The 18,527-nt window shown below is 37.1% G+C and overlaps 1 protein-coding gene across 4 annotated transcripts in view; it reads right to left on the bottom strand.

The window, feature by feature from the left end:
- Nucleotides 1–6,301: 6,301 nt before the first annotated feature.
- The window catches only part of lzts1 (leucine zipper, putative tumor suppressor 1), a 31,768-nt gene continuing 19,542 nt past the window's right edge, over nucleotides 6,302–18,527 (bottom strand). For 3 of the 4 annotated variants that reach the window (XM_077224144.1, XM_077224146.1, XM_077224147.1), the window contains 5 exons: nucleotides 10,605–11,102; nucleotides 8,935–9,780; nucleotides 8,583–8,771; nucleotides 8,191–8,385; nucleotides 6,302–8,099 (listed from right to left, as the gene is read on the bottom strand). In XM_077224144.1, coding sequence (XP_077080259.1) covers nucleotides 7,512–8,099; nucleotides 8,191–8,385; nucleotides 8,583–8,771; nucleotides 8,935–9,780; nucleotides 10,605–10,964 — 2,178 coding nt within the window. In that variant the 5' untranslated portion in view covers nucleotides 10,965–11,102 and the 3' untranslated portion in view covers nucleotides 6,302–7,511. Of the gene's footprint in view, nucleotides 8,100–8,190; nucleotides 8,386–8,582; nucleotides 8,772–8,934; nucleotides 9,781–10,604; nucleotides 11,103–13,299; nucleotides 13,418–18,527 lie in introns of those variants that run through there. The other variant, XM_077224145.1, reaches the window with a different exon arrangement.

Below are 18,527 nucleotides of genomic sequence, written 5' to 3' on the forward strand. Positions count from 1 at the left end.
GCAATGAAGGTGGAAATGCGGCTCTATCAACATCTCCGGTGTCACAGACTATTCCTTTTGGAAGCCATGTTTATTTGGCTTTTCTTATGAGAATCCGTTTCTGACGTGTATTCAGAACAGACTTTCTGTTTAGAGCCTGATAACTTTCCAGGTTAGGCTACTCTGATTTTCACTTTCATTTTCCCAGTGTTATGAGTAGTTTTTTTTTTGTGAGATTTGGTTTTGTTCAGCAGAAACTGCTTCCTCTCTCTCTATATATATGCCATTTTCATATTCCCTGAAACTTGTTGATAAAATGTCTCTGGTGGAAACCCAGTCCACTCTATACTATCTAGAGGCAGTCCATATCAGGACAGCATATCAGCATCACTATTAACAACAATTTCAGAAATAGAGATGCAGCTAAGCAGGAGTTTTCTTTACAGACCTAGTGACCCCCAAAAAGTTACCAACTTGATACAAATTATTTCTACTTCCTGTTATTTGAAGCCAGGACATGGTTTAAAATACATTTGATTATTGTTTAGTCAGATTTCAGTTCTCCATACAATACACAATAGTATAATCCTTTCAAATTATCCTTTTGTGAAAAAGACATAAGCGCAGACTGAGTGCAGTGTGAGCAGGTGGTACTGGAGGCCATCTTAAAATCAATACAGATTTATATGCCCGTATGGCCTAATTTGACATATATGAGAGGGGGAAAAGGCCACTGCACATTGCCAAGTGGATCTCTACAACTAGCCAGATCTTCTGGAGATTTATATGTCATAATAGGATTGTGAGTAAGCGCTGCTTGGCTGTGTGAATTTATGTGCCTGATTTGTCTGTCCCACTCATAGCACTCGTTCTATCTAATTCACACACTTAAGGGCTCGCAATGGACAAATGTAATTAGAGTGGAACATAAACATATGGTAGCAACAGTGAGTTTAAGACATTAATCCTTGCTAGTTAGGTACGGTTGGATCAGTTCTGTGCACAGCGAGTTTCCACGTTGTCTCCATTTGTGTTTTATCTTTAAGAGACACCCCATAATGAATATTCTGTCATCATTTCTTACCTTCATGCCATTCCACACTCATAAGACTTTCTTTCCACCTTGGAATGGGAAAAGGGACGTTTGTGCTGCTCTCTATACGGGGACCATGCAGGGCATGATAAAGAACCTAAAAGTACTAAAGCATCATAAAAATACATAGAATTGTCCTATTATCAACTTTAACACTATATTCCAGGTACTCCTAAAGTCAAACAATAGCTTTTTGTGAGGAACAAACTAAATTAAAGTTGTTATTCACTGAAAAGTTCGCTTTGAAAAACTAGCTTGATAACTGCCACCATTCACTTTCATTGTATGAAGAGCAGCTTGGACATTATGCTATAAATCTTAATTTAGATAAACTTGTACATTTTGTCAAGAAGTATTTTTTACATTCTGAATTTGGGACAGAATGTATGAATGGTTACAAAGAATGTAATACCTTGAAAATCCATTCAAAATTTGGTGTTTTTATACAAAAAAGAGAGAAGTTGACCATATGTGTAATAATATTTTGATAAGTTGTTTTGTGACATTTAAAAACACATTATTTTTTTTAAAGCATCTATAAAAAAAGGAATGCCATAAAACCCTCTGAATATAGATTTATAAATACTATTTTTACTAATAAAAATGCAGGGTTAAAAAAAATTCTGCTGTATTTGGCAACCCAGCGATGGGTAAATATTGGACAGAACATATAGATATTGATTAATCTTCCTTTAAATTATGATATAATTTGGTTTTATATATTTTAGCATTTCTTATATATATATACACACACATGTTATCAAGTTATGGAAATACTTTGTCTGCAATTTTCACACACACACACAACTATCTACATTAGCTATACAAATAAAACAATGTTCATATGGGATATGATTTTCAGAGCTGTGTTGCTGTTTTCTTGGTGTCTCTGAGTGTTGCTGAGGTTTTAGTCAGCATGTTCACTGCTTATGGCTGAGTCTTAAGTATTTAATTAGTGCCAGCCATGGCTAATCTCTCCCTTCAGCACACACACAGAAACACACACGGGCACACACACATACGCACGCACGCACGCACGCACGCACGCACACACACACACACACACACACACACACACACACACACACACACACACACACACACACACACACACACACACACACACACACACACACACACACACACACACACACACACACACTCACGCACGCACACACACACACACACACACACACTCACTCACCTCAACATGTGACCCCATCACCGGTCACTACAGGATTACCCAATCTCTCTAGCATGCTTAAACACATGGTAGCCTGTACAGAGGAGGACTTGTGGGTGGCAGGACTGCTTTAAATATGTAGTGCAGTTTCTCTGAACAGTTATGTGCTCTTTGTGCAACGTGTACAATTTTTTACTGCGCAACATATAGCATATTTATAACCTAGCTTTGAATTTTTATGCATATAAATAAAACCTAACCTATATGCAAATAAGATCTTAATATATTAGTCAATAAAAATGTTTAGTCAGCCTAAAATTTCATGTAGTCTATGTGCATGTTTTAAATCAGGGGTCTTCACCAGAAGGTTATCCTCATGGGTCCTGATACTTAAAGTTTGATTCTAAACTAAATGTGGATTTAAAAAAAAGAAAAAAAAGGCTAGCCTACGCAGTTCGAATTTTTTCATGAACATATCAGTGGGGGTCCCTGCTCCGTCTCTATCACCTCTTCCACTAGAGGGCAGCCTTTGCCGTAAACTTGCAACGAGATAATGTTGTTGATATAACTTGCATTTTTACGATTAATTATGACTTGCAAAGATTTGTTCTGTCAGTTGACTAGAGAGAGAGAGGGAGAGAGAGAGAGAGAGAGAGAACTGTAAATAGAAAACTTGATTCACAGTTAGAGAATGGATTATTAAATGTGCTCCCTCTAGAGGACGAACCGAGTATATTTTTCACCTTTGATAAAAAAACACTTCACTTTGTTTTTAACATTGATAGGCTACACAATTGATGCAGCATGCGCAAAGACACCAAACCTGTACATTAATCATCATCATAATCATAATATACAGTTTTTCGATGGCAATTCTTTTAATTTTTTCAGTCTGTTTTCATAAAAGTCATAGTACTCTTATTTTGACAATTTACAGAAACAGAAGCAATATTTTTTAGCGGCAGGTAAGCCAACGGTAAAGCCAATGGTTTCAACGGTAAGCAAACATTTCACAGAAGCCAATCATTTTTATTTCATCAATATGGTTTAATCTTGTAATCCTGCAGATAAAGAATTAAGGCAATGAATAAGATAAAGATTTTTGGCTTGTCTGGGCAAATTTTCATTGTTGTTGGCGTGTCCATTAAAAGTAGTTTTTACATTTACATACAACAGTGGGTTGAATTGAAGCTGTCTTTACAAATCTTGTTCTTTTATCATATCGAACATCATATTGGAATCAGATAGGATTGCTATCTTCACACAGAGGACAATGCTGAGCAGCACTTTGGAGGAGATTGAGGTGAACCAACCCAAACCCCAAAGGGATTGAAACTTGCTGGCCTCGAAAAGTTATTAAAGACATCGTTAAAATAGTCCAAGTGACTAGTGGCTCAATCTTAAGTTTATCAAACGACGAGAACACTTTTTGTGCGCAAAAAAACAAAAATAACGACTTTATTTCAACTATTCATTTCCTTCTCTCTGGGCCTCGAGTCAGGTTACTAGTTTAACAGCGTATGATCTGTTGTTGCACGTCACACGCATCACCCACATGACCAGCGTCGGCCAATAGTGAGCCTACGTGTGACGTAGCTCTACACAATTACGCTAGTTTAACTGACTAGAGGCCCAAAGAGAAGGAAATGAATAGTTGAAATAAAGTCGTTATTTATGTTTGTTTATGCGCAGAAAAAGTATTCTCGTCGCTTGATAAACTTAATATTGAGCCACTTTAGTCACTTGGACTATTTTAACGATGTCTTGAATAACTTTTCGAGGCCGGCAAGTTTCAATCCCTCAAGAAGCCTATGGACTAGTATGGAGGAGTGATCCAGCTCTCAGATTTCATCAAAAATATCTTAATTCGTGTTCCGAGGATGAACGAAGGTTTATGGGGTTGGAACAACATGAGGGTGAGTAAATACTGACAGAATTTTCATTTTTGGGTGAACTATCCCTTTAAGATTGTCAGTTGTGTAATAACTGAAGGTCACCACAAGAGGGCGACTCCACAATGTCAATGAGCATTTAAAAATAAGCATTTATAGTTGAACTTGTGTCTGTCAGACTTAGTACTAACAGTAATTGAAAAGCACTGAGCAATGTAACATTTTGCAAAACCTACCTGAAATATTTTCAGTTGTTTGATAAACTTTTTAACCTTTGTACCCTGTTGGCATAAGCCTTGACGAAATATCACCATCTTCATGTTACTGATAGTTACTGATACAATATCATTTATGTGTCAGCCAGGTAGGTAGCTTTGCAAGCATTTATATTAGCATCAATAATTTCCTGTCATTTGTTCGGCTCTCAGTTTCAGTGGTCTTTCGTAATGACATAGCAAAAGGTTCTGGGCTTATGAAAACTCATTCACCAATACACTACTAAGAAAAGAAAAATATAGTGCTGGTAGATTACTTAAATTTTAGTCAGTTACTAATTCCAAATTACATGATAAAAATTGTAGTTAGTAATGTAATCCATTACATTAATTTACATGACATTTAAGGTAATGTAATCTGACTACTTTCAGATTACTTTTGACCCAACTTGATTTGAATAGAATAATCTTGTACCATAATAATACATAGAGAAATAAAATATATTCCATTCTTTATCAACAACATGAAGTGCATTTGAAAAGAAATTGCATCTGGGTTTCCTATACTGGGGTAAATTGGAATCAGTTACCGATGACTACAATTAGTTAGTACTGGTATCTAGGAGTTAACTTTTCCCTTTATTCTCTCTGGTAGCATGAGAATGTTAAAAAGCAGGATCAAATGCAGAAAATTACAACAAAGAAGAATATTTGTCTGGCCTGGGTTCCTCACCTGTGTTGCAGATTGATGTCATCACTCATCACCTGTGGAGGTTGCGTTGTCTTTCATCAACTTTGATCATTGCTTAGGTACTTGAAGAATAAAATAACTGATTGAAAACCAATTGAAACCATATTCAGAAAACATCTTAGTGTATTTAATCAAAATAAATAAGAAATATACAACACATACATGCATTCAAATGCATCTAAAGACAGCCTTACACCCCACAAACACTCTGCACCATCAATAATATGATTATCAGTTTGTTCTTATCAAATCAAGACTCCTGGAAGCTCTAAGGATGATAATTTACAAGGCAGCTTTTTGGGAAATTTTGTGTGATAAAACAAATTTGTGCAATGAAAAATGGAAACCTAAGTGCTGACCATCTCACTCTTTCTGTTTGCCGTTTTAAGCAAAATTGGTAGGAAAATCTGTCCTGTGAACTGTTAAATATAGTATTGTATTTTTGTGTCACACAGGAGGACATACTACTCTGTTATCATCACCATCTTGTTTCATGTTTTCATCTTGTTTCTCTTTAGTGTACTCTCTTACTATAAGGCTTCTTTAGACTAGATGCTTTTTTTGTAGATAGCATTTTGAAGTGATAACTAATTCAAACTCCCACCAAAGAGTAAAATAGATCACTGTAGTCCAGTCACTCTTAGAACCATTTTTCCACATGACACTTATTTTGGAAAATCCCAGAATGGGTCCAAAAATGAAAATGTTGTTATGTACTTACTCTTATTGTTCTAACCAAGTATTATTTTTCGTCTTCCATTAAACATTATTGTTTACAAATCCATTATGGCCTGGTTTCACAGATAGGGCTTAGATTCAGCCAGGATCAGGCCTTAGTTCAATTAGAACATGTATGTAGCTTTTATTAAAGTTCCTTAGAAAAATACATTACTGGTGTGCATTTTGAGACAAAACAATGGAACTGACATATTTTAAGATTTGTCAGTGCAAGTAGCTTTTAGTTAAAACAGCTCAAACATGCATTTTAGTCGGGGACTAGATTTAAGCCTTGTCTGAAACCGGAAGGAAATGATAATTACTTTAGACAGACGGTTAGACAGTAGATAGTGATATATATATTTATATTTATATATATATATTTATATATATATATATATATATATATATATATATATATATATATATAAAAACAATTCAAAACAAAAGTAATCCACATGAATCATGAGCTTGTTCTAGGTCTTCTGAAGTCATTGTTTGAATAATAGACCAAAATTAAAGCATTTATTCATGGATTATCTTCCATTCCAATTTTTTTTAAATCTCAATCATGCTTGTTTTCAATTAGAAGAAAATGTAGATGCACTGTGCTTGGTTGGACGTCATGAAGCCAAAACAGGAGTGGTTCTCATGTCACATGAACAATCATACCAGGGCAAGTTTGGGAGAAAAAAAACACAACTGAGATTTGAGATATAATATCCCTGTATACATATTGTTTCTATAAGCCTGTCTGCCAAGGTGATAAGAATTCTTGTCATACAAAACAAAGAGAAAGTGCAAAACTAGCATTTACAGAAAATAAAATATTGTATTGTAGTGTGAGATTATATATTTGCTTAAGGTTTAAGCAAGAAGCACTGGATTGTTTGGGTAAGTGGGAGGTAAAGCATTTGGTTGAAGGCACACAGATTAAAGGTGCTGTAAGCAGTAGCCATTCTGGAACTTCTGCAGATTTAACCCCCATAACCCCGCCCTAATGTTATACCATAGAGACCATTGTAATCAGAGATCAGAAAGGAGAACAGTAGCATATCTAATTTTTGCCAAAGTTGTTAAAAATAAAACTGTAGCAAAATAATAGTTCCTGTATGACAAACTAACAACTGTTAATTGCTTATGAATCTGAATATGGTGCTTAACTTGAATTAATCAACTAACTTCAACTACCACACTCCTAAACACCCCCTTCTTATTTATGGGCTGTCCTATGAATGCACAAAATGACTGACAGGCTGAAAATGGCTAAACAGAGAATCTGACCGTGGTCAATTATTTGGATTTTACAGAATTTATGGCTGCAACTGAAACAGATGTGATAGTTTAAGAAACATCAAATCAGTGAGATCTGTCAAGTCAGAGGGATATTTTCTGAGTGCCATTCTAGCAGACAAAATCGCTTACTGCATCTTTAATAGGGATACGCATGGCTGACATCCTGACATATTTTCAATTATATGATCAATCTAAAAGGAGAAAAGCTTTTGGTGGTCTGTACAAGTGATGTTATATTCTCGAGTTTCGAGCATCTCCTGACGTCTCAAAATCTTCTGTGACTTTATGTTTCTCTCTAAATTTTGCTTTGTGAATTCCGCCCACTAGTACATTCATCCTTTTAAGACCATTCGGTTAATTGTGAAAACATTCAACCTCTATGACCTCATATCTCTGTGGCTACAACTTTATCAAAGTTCAGGTCAGAGCTATGGCTGTCTATGTCCATCTCTGTCCGACTGTCCATCTCAGCCGTTAGCTCCTTCAGAATCTTCTCCAGGTCCTTGTTCTTTCTGTACATCTGCAGATAATTGTACTGCAACTGCTTTTGGTATCTGATTACTTTGTCTTTCTCTTTATTCCATGTTTGTCTCTCTTGCTGGAAGCTATTCATCATCTTATGTTTCTTTTGCTTCTCTTCCTTCAGTTCCCCTCTCAGCCTTTCTATCTCCTTGTGTAGGGTATCCAAGCCAGCGGACCCTCCATTATGATGTAGAATTTTACTGGCACCTGTTCCCTCCTGGGATTTTGATTTGGCTTGACTAGCACCAAAGGCCTCCATCCGAGCTTGGCTTATCTTCAGTTGCAGCTGTTGCTCCTCAACCTTGCCTCTCATGGTCATTAGCTTCTGTTGCTCCTCTTTGGCCAATGCTACGTCCTGCTTCATGCCCTTGATGTCTGTTTCCAGCATGTTCACCTTCTCCCTGAGGAGCTCAGCCTCATTCTTCTTTCTTTGAAACTCATTCTTAGATACCTTTTTAAAAACAGATATCAAAGTAAGTCATATGTAACAGTATAGGATGCAGTAGCAACTGCAAGTTAATCTAATGTCAACGAACACATACCTCGATCTCAGCGCATCGCTGGTGAAGAGCTTCCTCATACTCCTTGATCTTCGGTTCCAGTTCTTCCATCTTGAATTTAGACTCCTTCAGAGAAGCTTTGAGACTGACAATCTCACTGAGTTTGTTCCCAACATCTGCTTGGGAGTCTCTAAGTTGCTGCTTTAGCAGAGAAATCTCACCTGACTTCTGGCACACCTACAAATATAACATTGGGTGAAAGAAAGCATAGATGCGTTTAGTTTTTTGTAATTTACAATTTAGATCTTTCCCCTGATTATCCCAATATTTAGAATAGGACTCAATATAGACAATATAGACATATTTATCAAACATAGAGCACATTCAGTTATCCACATTTGTCACTAAACCACAATTAGGTCTTATAGACTGACCTCCCACTGAGTCTCTTCTAGTGTAGGTACAAGGTTTCTCTGGCTCTCATAGATTCGAAGTCGGCTTTCTGCAGTGTCCCTGTCACGATTTAGCTGGTCCACTTCCTCCTGCAAACGTTCCTTGTCCTGTTGAAGTTGTATCACCTGAAGTTGCAATAACTGTTGGGCTCTCAAAGCCCTCTGGGACACCTGCAGTTATACACAAAAGATCATTAGGATCTGTCTGGATAAAGGTGAATAGCGTGCTTGATTTACTATAAAGGTAAGGTATTCTTACTGGTTTTGGATTAACACCAGACTTTATACATATTCACATTCCCTTCAAATCTATAAAATATTGTAAACAACTTACTTGACGAAGTTTTGTAGAACAGCGTTGTTTCAACCCCTCCATCTCCTCAGCACAGTAGCGTTGCTTCTCTTCAAATAGCTGACATGTGTCTGACTCCTTCTCCTCAAGGTTCGTTTGTAACTCTGCCAGTTCAGTTTCCCGTTCCAGAAGTTTGTGCTCCAGCTGCTGTATTAGTGATTCATTCATTGAAATTGGTGATCGGACACAGCCCCCAGAAGCTGATGGTTTTGTTGGGTTCTGCTCTGAAATTGTAAATCTGTGTTCAAGAAACTGCTCTTGGTTTCCAGAGAAATCAATCTTTTGCTCCGTGGATGAGACTGTCAGTGCTGCAGCAGTTATTTCTCTGTTCAAACTTGTTGCAGCTGCCACACTTTCACTGAGGACACCAATGGATCTTGTGTTGCCATTTGTGGACTCCCCACTTCTGTTTGTTTCACAAAATCCATCAGCCCAACTGTTTCCATTAGTCCCACTACACATCCTACTGAATCCAGAGTTTCCATTCATTACAGCTACAGCCCCCTGTGGGTTCTGAGATGTTTCCATGTTTTGGCTAAGGCCTCCATGGCACACGGTGTGATTAGTTGAAGTGCTTAGGTTGTCCATCTGGCTGCTGCCACTGGTGCTGTGGGTAGGCAGGCTGGACATAGAGTTCCTTCCAGAGTCAGAGAAGGTACCAGAATTTGTCTCCAGCTTGGGGTCCTGAAGATCTTTGAGCCTGTCTATGGGACTAATTCTCTTGCCCAGGATAGTGCTCAAGTTGTTATGAGTCTCCACCAAGGAACTGCTGCTTCGAGGAAGAACAGGTTTAAAGGCGGTCGGCCGAATCAAGGCGTTCTCTACACTCTAAATGAGAGGGGGGAAAAATAAAAGACAGAGTGTTTTTGAGATTTAAAGTGCACAACAACCAACTGATCATTCATGAAGCTCATGATTAAGGCAGGACACTATCCATCTTAAAACCTATTGATCAAATGCTCTCAAAGTAATTACTTTCATAACTGCTAGGGCATTACAAAACATTTTGCATAAATGATTGATCAACAAGGCAATCTTAACAATACTTCCTTTCTTATTCTTCTCCTATTTTTCCCAGTCATTTTCTCTTCCATATGGTAGTATGTTTGCCCTGCTAGTTTAGCATTAACTTCCTGACCTAGTAAAACTCGGCTCATTTTCCTAGCTAGATCCTTCATAAATGAGGCTATTCAGGGAAAGAGCAGCTTGCCTGCTTGCAAGTGCCACACTGCCATTGGACCGAATCTCTGGAGAGATCAAGGCATTCTTACCTTGTCAATCTGTGGGTTTAATTAAATGGAGCAGACACTGCTAAGCTTTTAGTGAAAGTGTCAGGGTCTGGTGGGGATTACTTAACATCAACTATATTTGACTGTTGTTTGATTTTGTGTGATAACAATAGCTGGGGGGATGGGCCATTTTTGGGGTTTGGCTGCTTTAATGTGAACCAAGCAGACATTTAGATTTGTACTGCCTTATAAACGGAATTGTTTACGGATGTTTTTATAGGATAGAAATACTTCCTTATTATACAACAATATAGGCACTGAAGAAATTAAACTCTTGAGGATATGTTATTTTGGCAATATAAAATTATATCTGTAGCCCAAGCCTTGCTTTGTTTACTTTCTGGCTAACTCCAGTTCTGTTACCTTTTCTAGTTTTCCAGACAGCGGAACTAATTCTGGTGGCCCTCTTCTCCTGTCCACCTCATTGTCCATTACAGCTGTTCTTCCTTGACTCTCTTCAGCTGTATTAATGTTATGTTGAGCAGCTCGGGGCTTGTTGCTGACCTTGATGTAAAAGAAGTCGTCATTTTTGCCTGAATGATAGCTGACTTTTGAGTTGTTGTTGGTGGTGCAATGGTCCTGAGAGAAGCCATACTTCAGAAGGCCATCCAAGCTACGGCCTGTTTTCTTAGACTGAAGACCCTTTTTGAGTTTGTTTTCAGAGGCTTTGCAGTGTTTGCTGTGGAGGCTATGGCCTGATATCAAACTGCTGACACTACCCATGTTTGCTGGGACATCTGGAGAAAGCAGGTGGTGGTCTTGGTGGTGGCAGGTGTGTAATTAGAGAATTTTAATGATGGAGGAAGGTCTGATGGGCTCATTGCCTTGTGTGGAGATCCTTCTTATTCCCATTTGGGAAACCTGGTAAAACATGGATTTTAAGAAATGAAGTGAGATGTCTCGTTGTCATTAGAGCAATATAGGACCAGGGTCTATGCATAATTTGTCTTAATGTTTACTTTACTTAACGTTCACTAGTTGAGCAAACAGGTCCTATAAAAACAGGAACTACAGCATGTCTTCCTGTTGGCTATTTGCCCACATGGTTTACAATAGGGGTAGACCTAATGGCAGTTATCCTGAATATCCTGATTTACAAAATTGAGACCATATTGAACGCATGCTATGAACAAGTAACCAGAATACCCTCCTCTTTGACAAAAAAAGCTTGACAATGTTACAAGCTTGAAATTAGTCTAGGTCAAACATCTTTTCATTTTACTTGGTCAGTAGGTCAAAAGTTGAGTATGTTTATGTGCACAAGCAAATACCGTACCAGGCACAGCAAGCTCACTCTTTGCGATGCTCGAAGTATAGGAAGAAAAATATACATATTGAATTGGGGTTTATTTGAAGGGAACCTACTGTATTCTGAAAAGTTTAAATGCCATTTTCTTTTCTTCTTACCTCCGTATAAATTAGTGTTTATAAGTGCAGTGCTGCTTTGTGTGGCACCTAAAGATACCGCTGCTGTCCCATAAGCGCCACCTACTGTCAGAGTGAATTTGCATTTTCATTCAGTCAGTCTGCCTTTTTGTTTTGTACAGGTGGCTTATGTAGCATTATTTCACAAAACTAAAGTCAGACCATTCAGTTTTTGCTTTAAATCTAGAAATGCTACAATCTAACAAAAAAAAAAAACTGCTAATGCTTTATGTGTGTATCATCTTGAAAAATCTGCATCTGTTAATTCTTCAGACAAGCATTATTTAGAAAAAAAAGCATTCTTACTTGATGAGGTAGCTTACAAATATATAAATAAATATATAAGGCTTCATATTTTGTAAATAATATTCCAGTAGGAACCCGCTTGGGAGACTGGACCTGTCAGTCACCTGACAACAGTTCAAGAGTACCAAAGGTCTATCACCTGCTAATCAACCTTCTTTTACGATTCATATGTGCCTAAAGGATATAATACACATCCATAATCAACACATCATGCCTTCCATCTGTCTTTCAGAGCAGAAAGCAAGGGGCTTTATGAACAAAAGACCTGCCACCATCGTCACACGTGGCTTTGTATAACTGGCCTGATATGTTAAAGGCTTATTAGCAAGAAAGAACAGAGCAAAGATGCCAGCTGTTTCTTAATTATTAATATCACATTATGAATTCATGCATTACAAAGAAATTACAAAAAGCTTTTTATGTTATTTAATTTTGTGCTTCCTTGTAGCTGCTTTTAGATAAGAAAAACATATATGCAACCACATACTTGTTTTTTGTCTCTCTATATTCCGACCGTAAGTTTCCTTTTTGCATGCCATTTCAAAATCGATTATATAAAACGGTATAGAGGCATATATTAATGACTTCTTAAACACTGATTCAACTGTTTGTACTGCCAGAAGGATGATATTCCAGACAACTCAATTATCATTCATGTGGCTTTATTCTGCATATGCAGTGATTTAAATAAGGTTATTTGAAACTAATTTTGGATTAAACATCTGTTTCAGCAGAAGGACTTAATAGCTTCAGGCAGCCCTTTGGCGGTCCCCTCCAATGAAAAGCGACCTCATCAGAGTCTTTGTTTAAGAGAGTAACACATATTTTGTCCTCGAGTCATGCCAACCAATGATGTAATGCTAATACTCTACTTTTATACAGGACTGCAAATTAATCACAATGCTTGACATTATCATCAGTTCACACATTCTCACAACACGTAATACACACTTGTCATAAGTCATAACTCCCATAAATCACTGGAACAAGCAAACTGTTTTTGCCAATCCACAGAGGGAAGTATTTTTGTTGTGATGAGTTTGCACTTTTCATTTATGAAGAGCAATCTATACACACTGCATGTTATTATATGAATGCATAATTTTTTTCATTTAAAAGGTACAAAACAATCAGCAAAAGTCAAGTCAGACATTGCATTGTGTTTGACACATGCATATACATCACTTCCCACCATGTGCTGCAGGTAAACAATCTCAGTTGGACCGTCTCAATGTCTGTCTGGCTTTTGTAACCTAAAAAATCTCTTTTTACTCTGTGATTACGTTCAAGTTCAAAGGCTTACCAGAATAAAATAGATGACACTTACTCTTCGAACAAATAAATCCACAGACACTGCGTTTGTCAAATCTGAATTAAATCTCCTTCGCATGCTCTCCGTGGCGAGTCAGAATGTGTTTGTCCTTGAGTGAACCACTGAATACTATATAGACTGCCTGTAGACAAAAGTCTACCACGCAAAGTGGGCGGATCTTATCACCACTGAGAGTTTTTTTCCCCTCCATATCTTTTTTTGGAATAACCGACATGTAAATGTTGCTGGGAGACGGGACCCCAGTGTCCCCTGGGGTCCCCTGGGGGAAAGAGGGGGCAGAGACCATTACACCTCTTTACATAAGACGTGTGCCGCTAAAGAGATTAACTCACTGCTGCTCACAATGAGCTTCAAGCCCCCCTCTATCAATCTCACTTTCACTCCCGCTCTTTCTCTGTCATACACACTAATTACAAACACATACACAAACACATATACAAGTTACAGTAGCTCTTGTGAATCTCACTGACTCACTTGTTTAGTACTGGTTATCTTTCACAGTTTGTTTTTTATAAACACACACACTTTTCCCAGTTGGCTCTCTTTGCTGCCCTCCCCTCCTCTCCAAACTGCCCTGCACCCACTCTGAACAAACACCCCTCCTGGAAAAGAAAGAAGAGCTTGATGTTCCCTCCCTCCGCCTGTGTCTTTGTCCACTGAAGTGTGCCTGTTTTGTGTGAGGTTCAGTGAACTCGAACATTTATTTAAGCTGAGTGCTACATTTACACCATAAAATAAATGACTCTCTAACTACCTCTCAAAAAGAAGTGTGTAAGCTTGTTTCCGTAATGTGCAGAATGTATCTTTTTGTGCAGATGTGTTTTCAAAATAAACTTTAAAATTCCAAAGGATTTTAATATTTTAATAACCTCCAAAAGCAGTTGAACATATGTTTAAATGACCCTCTTGATACTTTCATATTGGAGTAGTCAAACACAAGTGGCCTTTTGACTTGTAAGCAGTCTAATTAGTATTTTTGTTTTGTTTTCCAGAAAGAAATTACTTTAAAACAATCACTTTTATTTTTTAATAATTTTTTTGTTTGTTGTTGAGTAAATGTAGTTTCTAATCTATCTAAAACAATTCTTATTAGAAAAGTAAACAATGTTAGTAATATTCTCTGAAAAAATATAGTTTATATTCGTAAGGATGTTTTACTTGAAAACAAGACAAAAAGACTTTTATCAGAATATTCACTTCTATGTTATTTATAGATTTCTTGTACAAAACAAATTCAATTCAGCACTTTTGTTTTGAAGTCTTTTTGCTAGCTCTGCATCTGGATTATATTTTTGTGAACTTTTAAGAAATTATCATAAGCATTTTCCCCAACAATTGTTCTAAAGTCGTCACATAACTTTCTGAAAATGATAAAAATATCTAAGAGTAAACTCAAAACGTCATAACCACTGCACAGCTATTGCTCTTCACCGAAGTTTTTGCATCTGTGTACATTCACCTGAAGTGCAAATTCAGCACTGCGGGGACCAGAACAAAGAAGGCAGACTTTCAGATAATCAATCTGGCTGTGAAACTCTATCCTAACTCTGCGGATGCATCCTTTTTGTCCAAAACACCAAGGTTGGAGGAGTTGTGTTGTTTGGAGGGAATGTTCGATTTTGAGTTAACAAAACATTTTCAATGCTATAAATGTGTGAAGAATATAGGTGTTTTTGATTTGTCACCCAAAGTCCCTTCCAAGTATTAATTTCATTGCACACTGACAAGATGTTGTTTTGGGGGTGAAGTTTGATTTGGCAAGATGACAGCAGAAGGCATGGTATTGATTCTTCAGATGCTCTTTGTAAGTGCTTAGCGGAGGGATCAATGCAATCAATATGTAAAAACAGGCCATAGTCGTGGACAATGGGACTGGCACATTTGCAAGTGTGCGAGGAATCAAAGGTCGGCCAGTCTACGGCTGTGGCCCCTTGGGACAGGGCACAGACAGCACATTGAATACGTTTCTTTAAATTATGAATGTGGATTTAAGTGTCTACGAGTTCCCAGAGGAGTTGTTGTTTAATATGGTACCTTGCTATGAAAGTGAGAGGGCAGCAGTGTAATGATGAGATATGCTTATATGCATATTGTCTTTGGCCCTTATTGGTCAGTACAGAGTAGGGCCAATTTTGATTTATGACATCTTCAGTTGGATGCAGTTATGATTCTCACTCACAACTGATGTCATATGTGGCCATGTGCCAGATGACTGTTTTCAACAAAAAGGAAAGCTGACTAAGGGGCCATTTACACGACACCGTTTTCAACTAAAAATGGAAAATGTGTTTTGGCTGTTAATTTACACGATAACAGTGTTTTGAGTCCCTGAAAATGCTAACTTTTGAAATCTGTGAAAACGGTGACGTCATGCACATGCGTATTACGTGTTCAGTCTAAAGACACGTAGTGTTTCTTTACAAAGTGACATCGCCAACTACTGGCCTGGCATGAATGATTCAACAATTTGACGTTTTGGTGGATCCGTGTGAACAGGGATTGTTTTGACAACATTGTCGTCTGTACACGAAAAACACAAAGGAAAAATATTTCTGTTTAGTACATCATTGTCTTAAACTTACCCTAAAATAGTACATTAAATTTTTTTTTATTAAACTATTTTATTCTATTATTTTTAAACTTAAATTAAAATAATTTGTAGTATTATTTTATTTATTTATTATTTATTTACTATTATTTTATTAAATAATATATTTAGTTTTTATTATAATGCAGTTTTTTTTATTTAAATTTAAAAAATCAATATATTTATAATGAATTTATAAAAAGTTTTTACTGAGCTTATAATTCTGGATTTGCCATATGGTGCCTTTAAATTCGTTTTCCGGAAAGCAGCCTACTCATGTGGGACAGACCTGTGGTTTTGAAATAAAAACAAATGAGGGGAGATAAGGTTAGACAAAGATTAATATGTTTACTGATGTGTAAAAATGTATATAGAGATGGGTGACAAATGTGGGAGCACCTAAAAGGTGGTTTTCGAAACAATACCATTGAAGAATTTTTTTTTTCTAGTGTGAAGCACATTTTAATAATCATAAAAAACATTTTCCAAAAAATTATAAAAAAAGTTTTGTGCATTGAAAAGGTTCCATGGATGTTCAAAATTCTTCTTCATGGGACCATAAATGCCAATAAGTAACCTGTATTTTTAAGAGTGTAGCTGGAATTTTATGGGTTATGAATTACATTTAATGTCTGTATAATAACTGACACTTTGCCCTGCCAGAGAAGATCTTTTTTTAAGCTTAATTTTCATATTTTGGCCTTTGTAACCCTGGGGCTCATTCAGACACTATTGTAATCACCCAGCAGTAGGACACATGATTTACAGTTTGTTGGAGAGTAGCTGTGGCTCTTTATGCGCTCTGCTGTTGTATCATTGTTCTCAGAGACAGATGAGAACGACATGACCTAATCATACAGTCAATGAGCTGAGCTCAGTGGGAGCCGTGACAGAGCGTCCGCTTGCCACTAATAGATGCTTAGATGTTATTGAGGTGGAAAGTCGAGCTGCTTTAATTGGCCATGAAAGACCTTTATCACAGACAGTGGGCCTCTTTTGGGTGCGTGTGTGTGTGGTTTTGTTCCCCTCGCACATCAACCTGTTCGGGACAAAGACGTCCTAGAAGTGTGGCTAGCAGACGTTATCCAACGCATGGCCAATCCATTACCGCATGAGTCCCAGTTCGGGCTGTTGTACTGTAGAAGATTTACTGCGGTCTCAACAAAGCGTACACTGCTGCACTTTACCACACCTGGGACGGCCAGATGGCACCCATAGACTTGCATCTGTATTGTTAAGAATATTAATTTATTGTTTATCTTTACTTCCGGGGTTCTTCCCACCGGAGCCTCGCTTTCGATTTCAAAATAACGGCTGCGTGAAATAAGCGTATTGAGGTGGGATATGGGTAAGTGTTAGTTTTTGTGGTATGGTGTTTAAGGGTTGGCTAAGACGTAGCTCTATAGACAGCTGCGTAATTATAGATGTAATTACAGAAATAATTTGTAATTTTATGCAGGTATTTTTATATAAGTACAATGTATAAACGTGTTTACACACTAGGTGCATCGTTTTAAACTATTAATTTAATCTGTTCGCATGTCGGTCAAAATTGACTAAATTTTGTTTTATTTAAATTAAATGATTGTACTATATTTTAGTTCGATAATGTTTTTTATTTAATATTTAGTATATTTAGGGGATTTTATAGTACTAAATTATATTTATTCAGTAGGTATAACCCATTTAATCACTTTTTGAGCATGGACCTGAAAATTTAATTTCCTACTTAAACTGTCATAAATCTTGAATGCTTTAGAGCACAGACTTAAGTTTTGTCTCTTTTTCTCTTCTTAAAGACAACACTTGGCAGAATACTGTGGAAGTGAAAAAAGTGAACTTGAAAAAAGTTATACAATTTTTATTTTATTAAAATGCACAATTGTTTTTAATATGAAATATATATTTTCCAAAACATATTTTACTCTGAAACTGTGAGAAAATCTAAAGCCATAAATCTAAACAAGCTGTGTTCCAAATTTGAGGTTGATATTTAAAAAAGCTTTGTGCGCACTACAAAACGTTTTCAATAGATGCAAATCGCCCCCCATTCATTTCCAATGCGGACATTTTTAGGGATGGGAATTGAAAACCTGTTCAACTCGAAAACTGGTTTTAAGTTTTATGAACCATCATTATTGTATGCCCTCGATGTTAACGAGTCCTCTTATCGATGCTCCTGCTCCGAATCCCAGCCATATATACAAACCGCTAACTCACAACTGCCCCTTTTGTCCTGTATCGGGCACCATAGCACACCGTCCTACGCATCTGTTCATCATGACCATAGACTGTAAAAAAAGATGGACTACTCCCCTTCGCTCTCTTTTATTGGTGAGAAGTGATGCCGCTGTGATGAAGTGTTGGGTCCCACTGAAGTGTTGGATCCCAGCTTAGGAACCAAGCAATCCGATTGGTTCAAAGCACGTTTTATGGGTAATCGCTTTAGTGCCTGGTTACAAATCAGACAAAATCACTTTATTATAGAAGACGTTTGAACTGCGTTATACCGAGTCATTAATGTCTTTTAACTCATATGTTTCATATACTAGTATATAACCGAAGCTATAGATTGTGAATTTAAACATTTCTCGTTCTTAGTGTTTTTTAGTTAGGTTACATAGTAGCATAGCAT

The sequence above is a fragment of the Siphateles boraxobius genome, unplaced genomic scaffold, assembly GCF_051911475.1.
Source record: "Siphateles boraxobius isolate OS27281-9 unplaced genomic scaffold, OSU_SipBor_1 9, whole genome shotgun sequence".
In the NCBI taxonomy this organism is placed as follows: domain Eukaryota; kingdom Metazoa; phylum Chordata; class Actinopteri; order Cypriniformes; family Leuciscidae; genus Siphateles; species Siphateles boraxobius.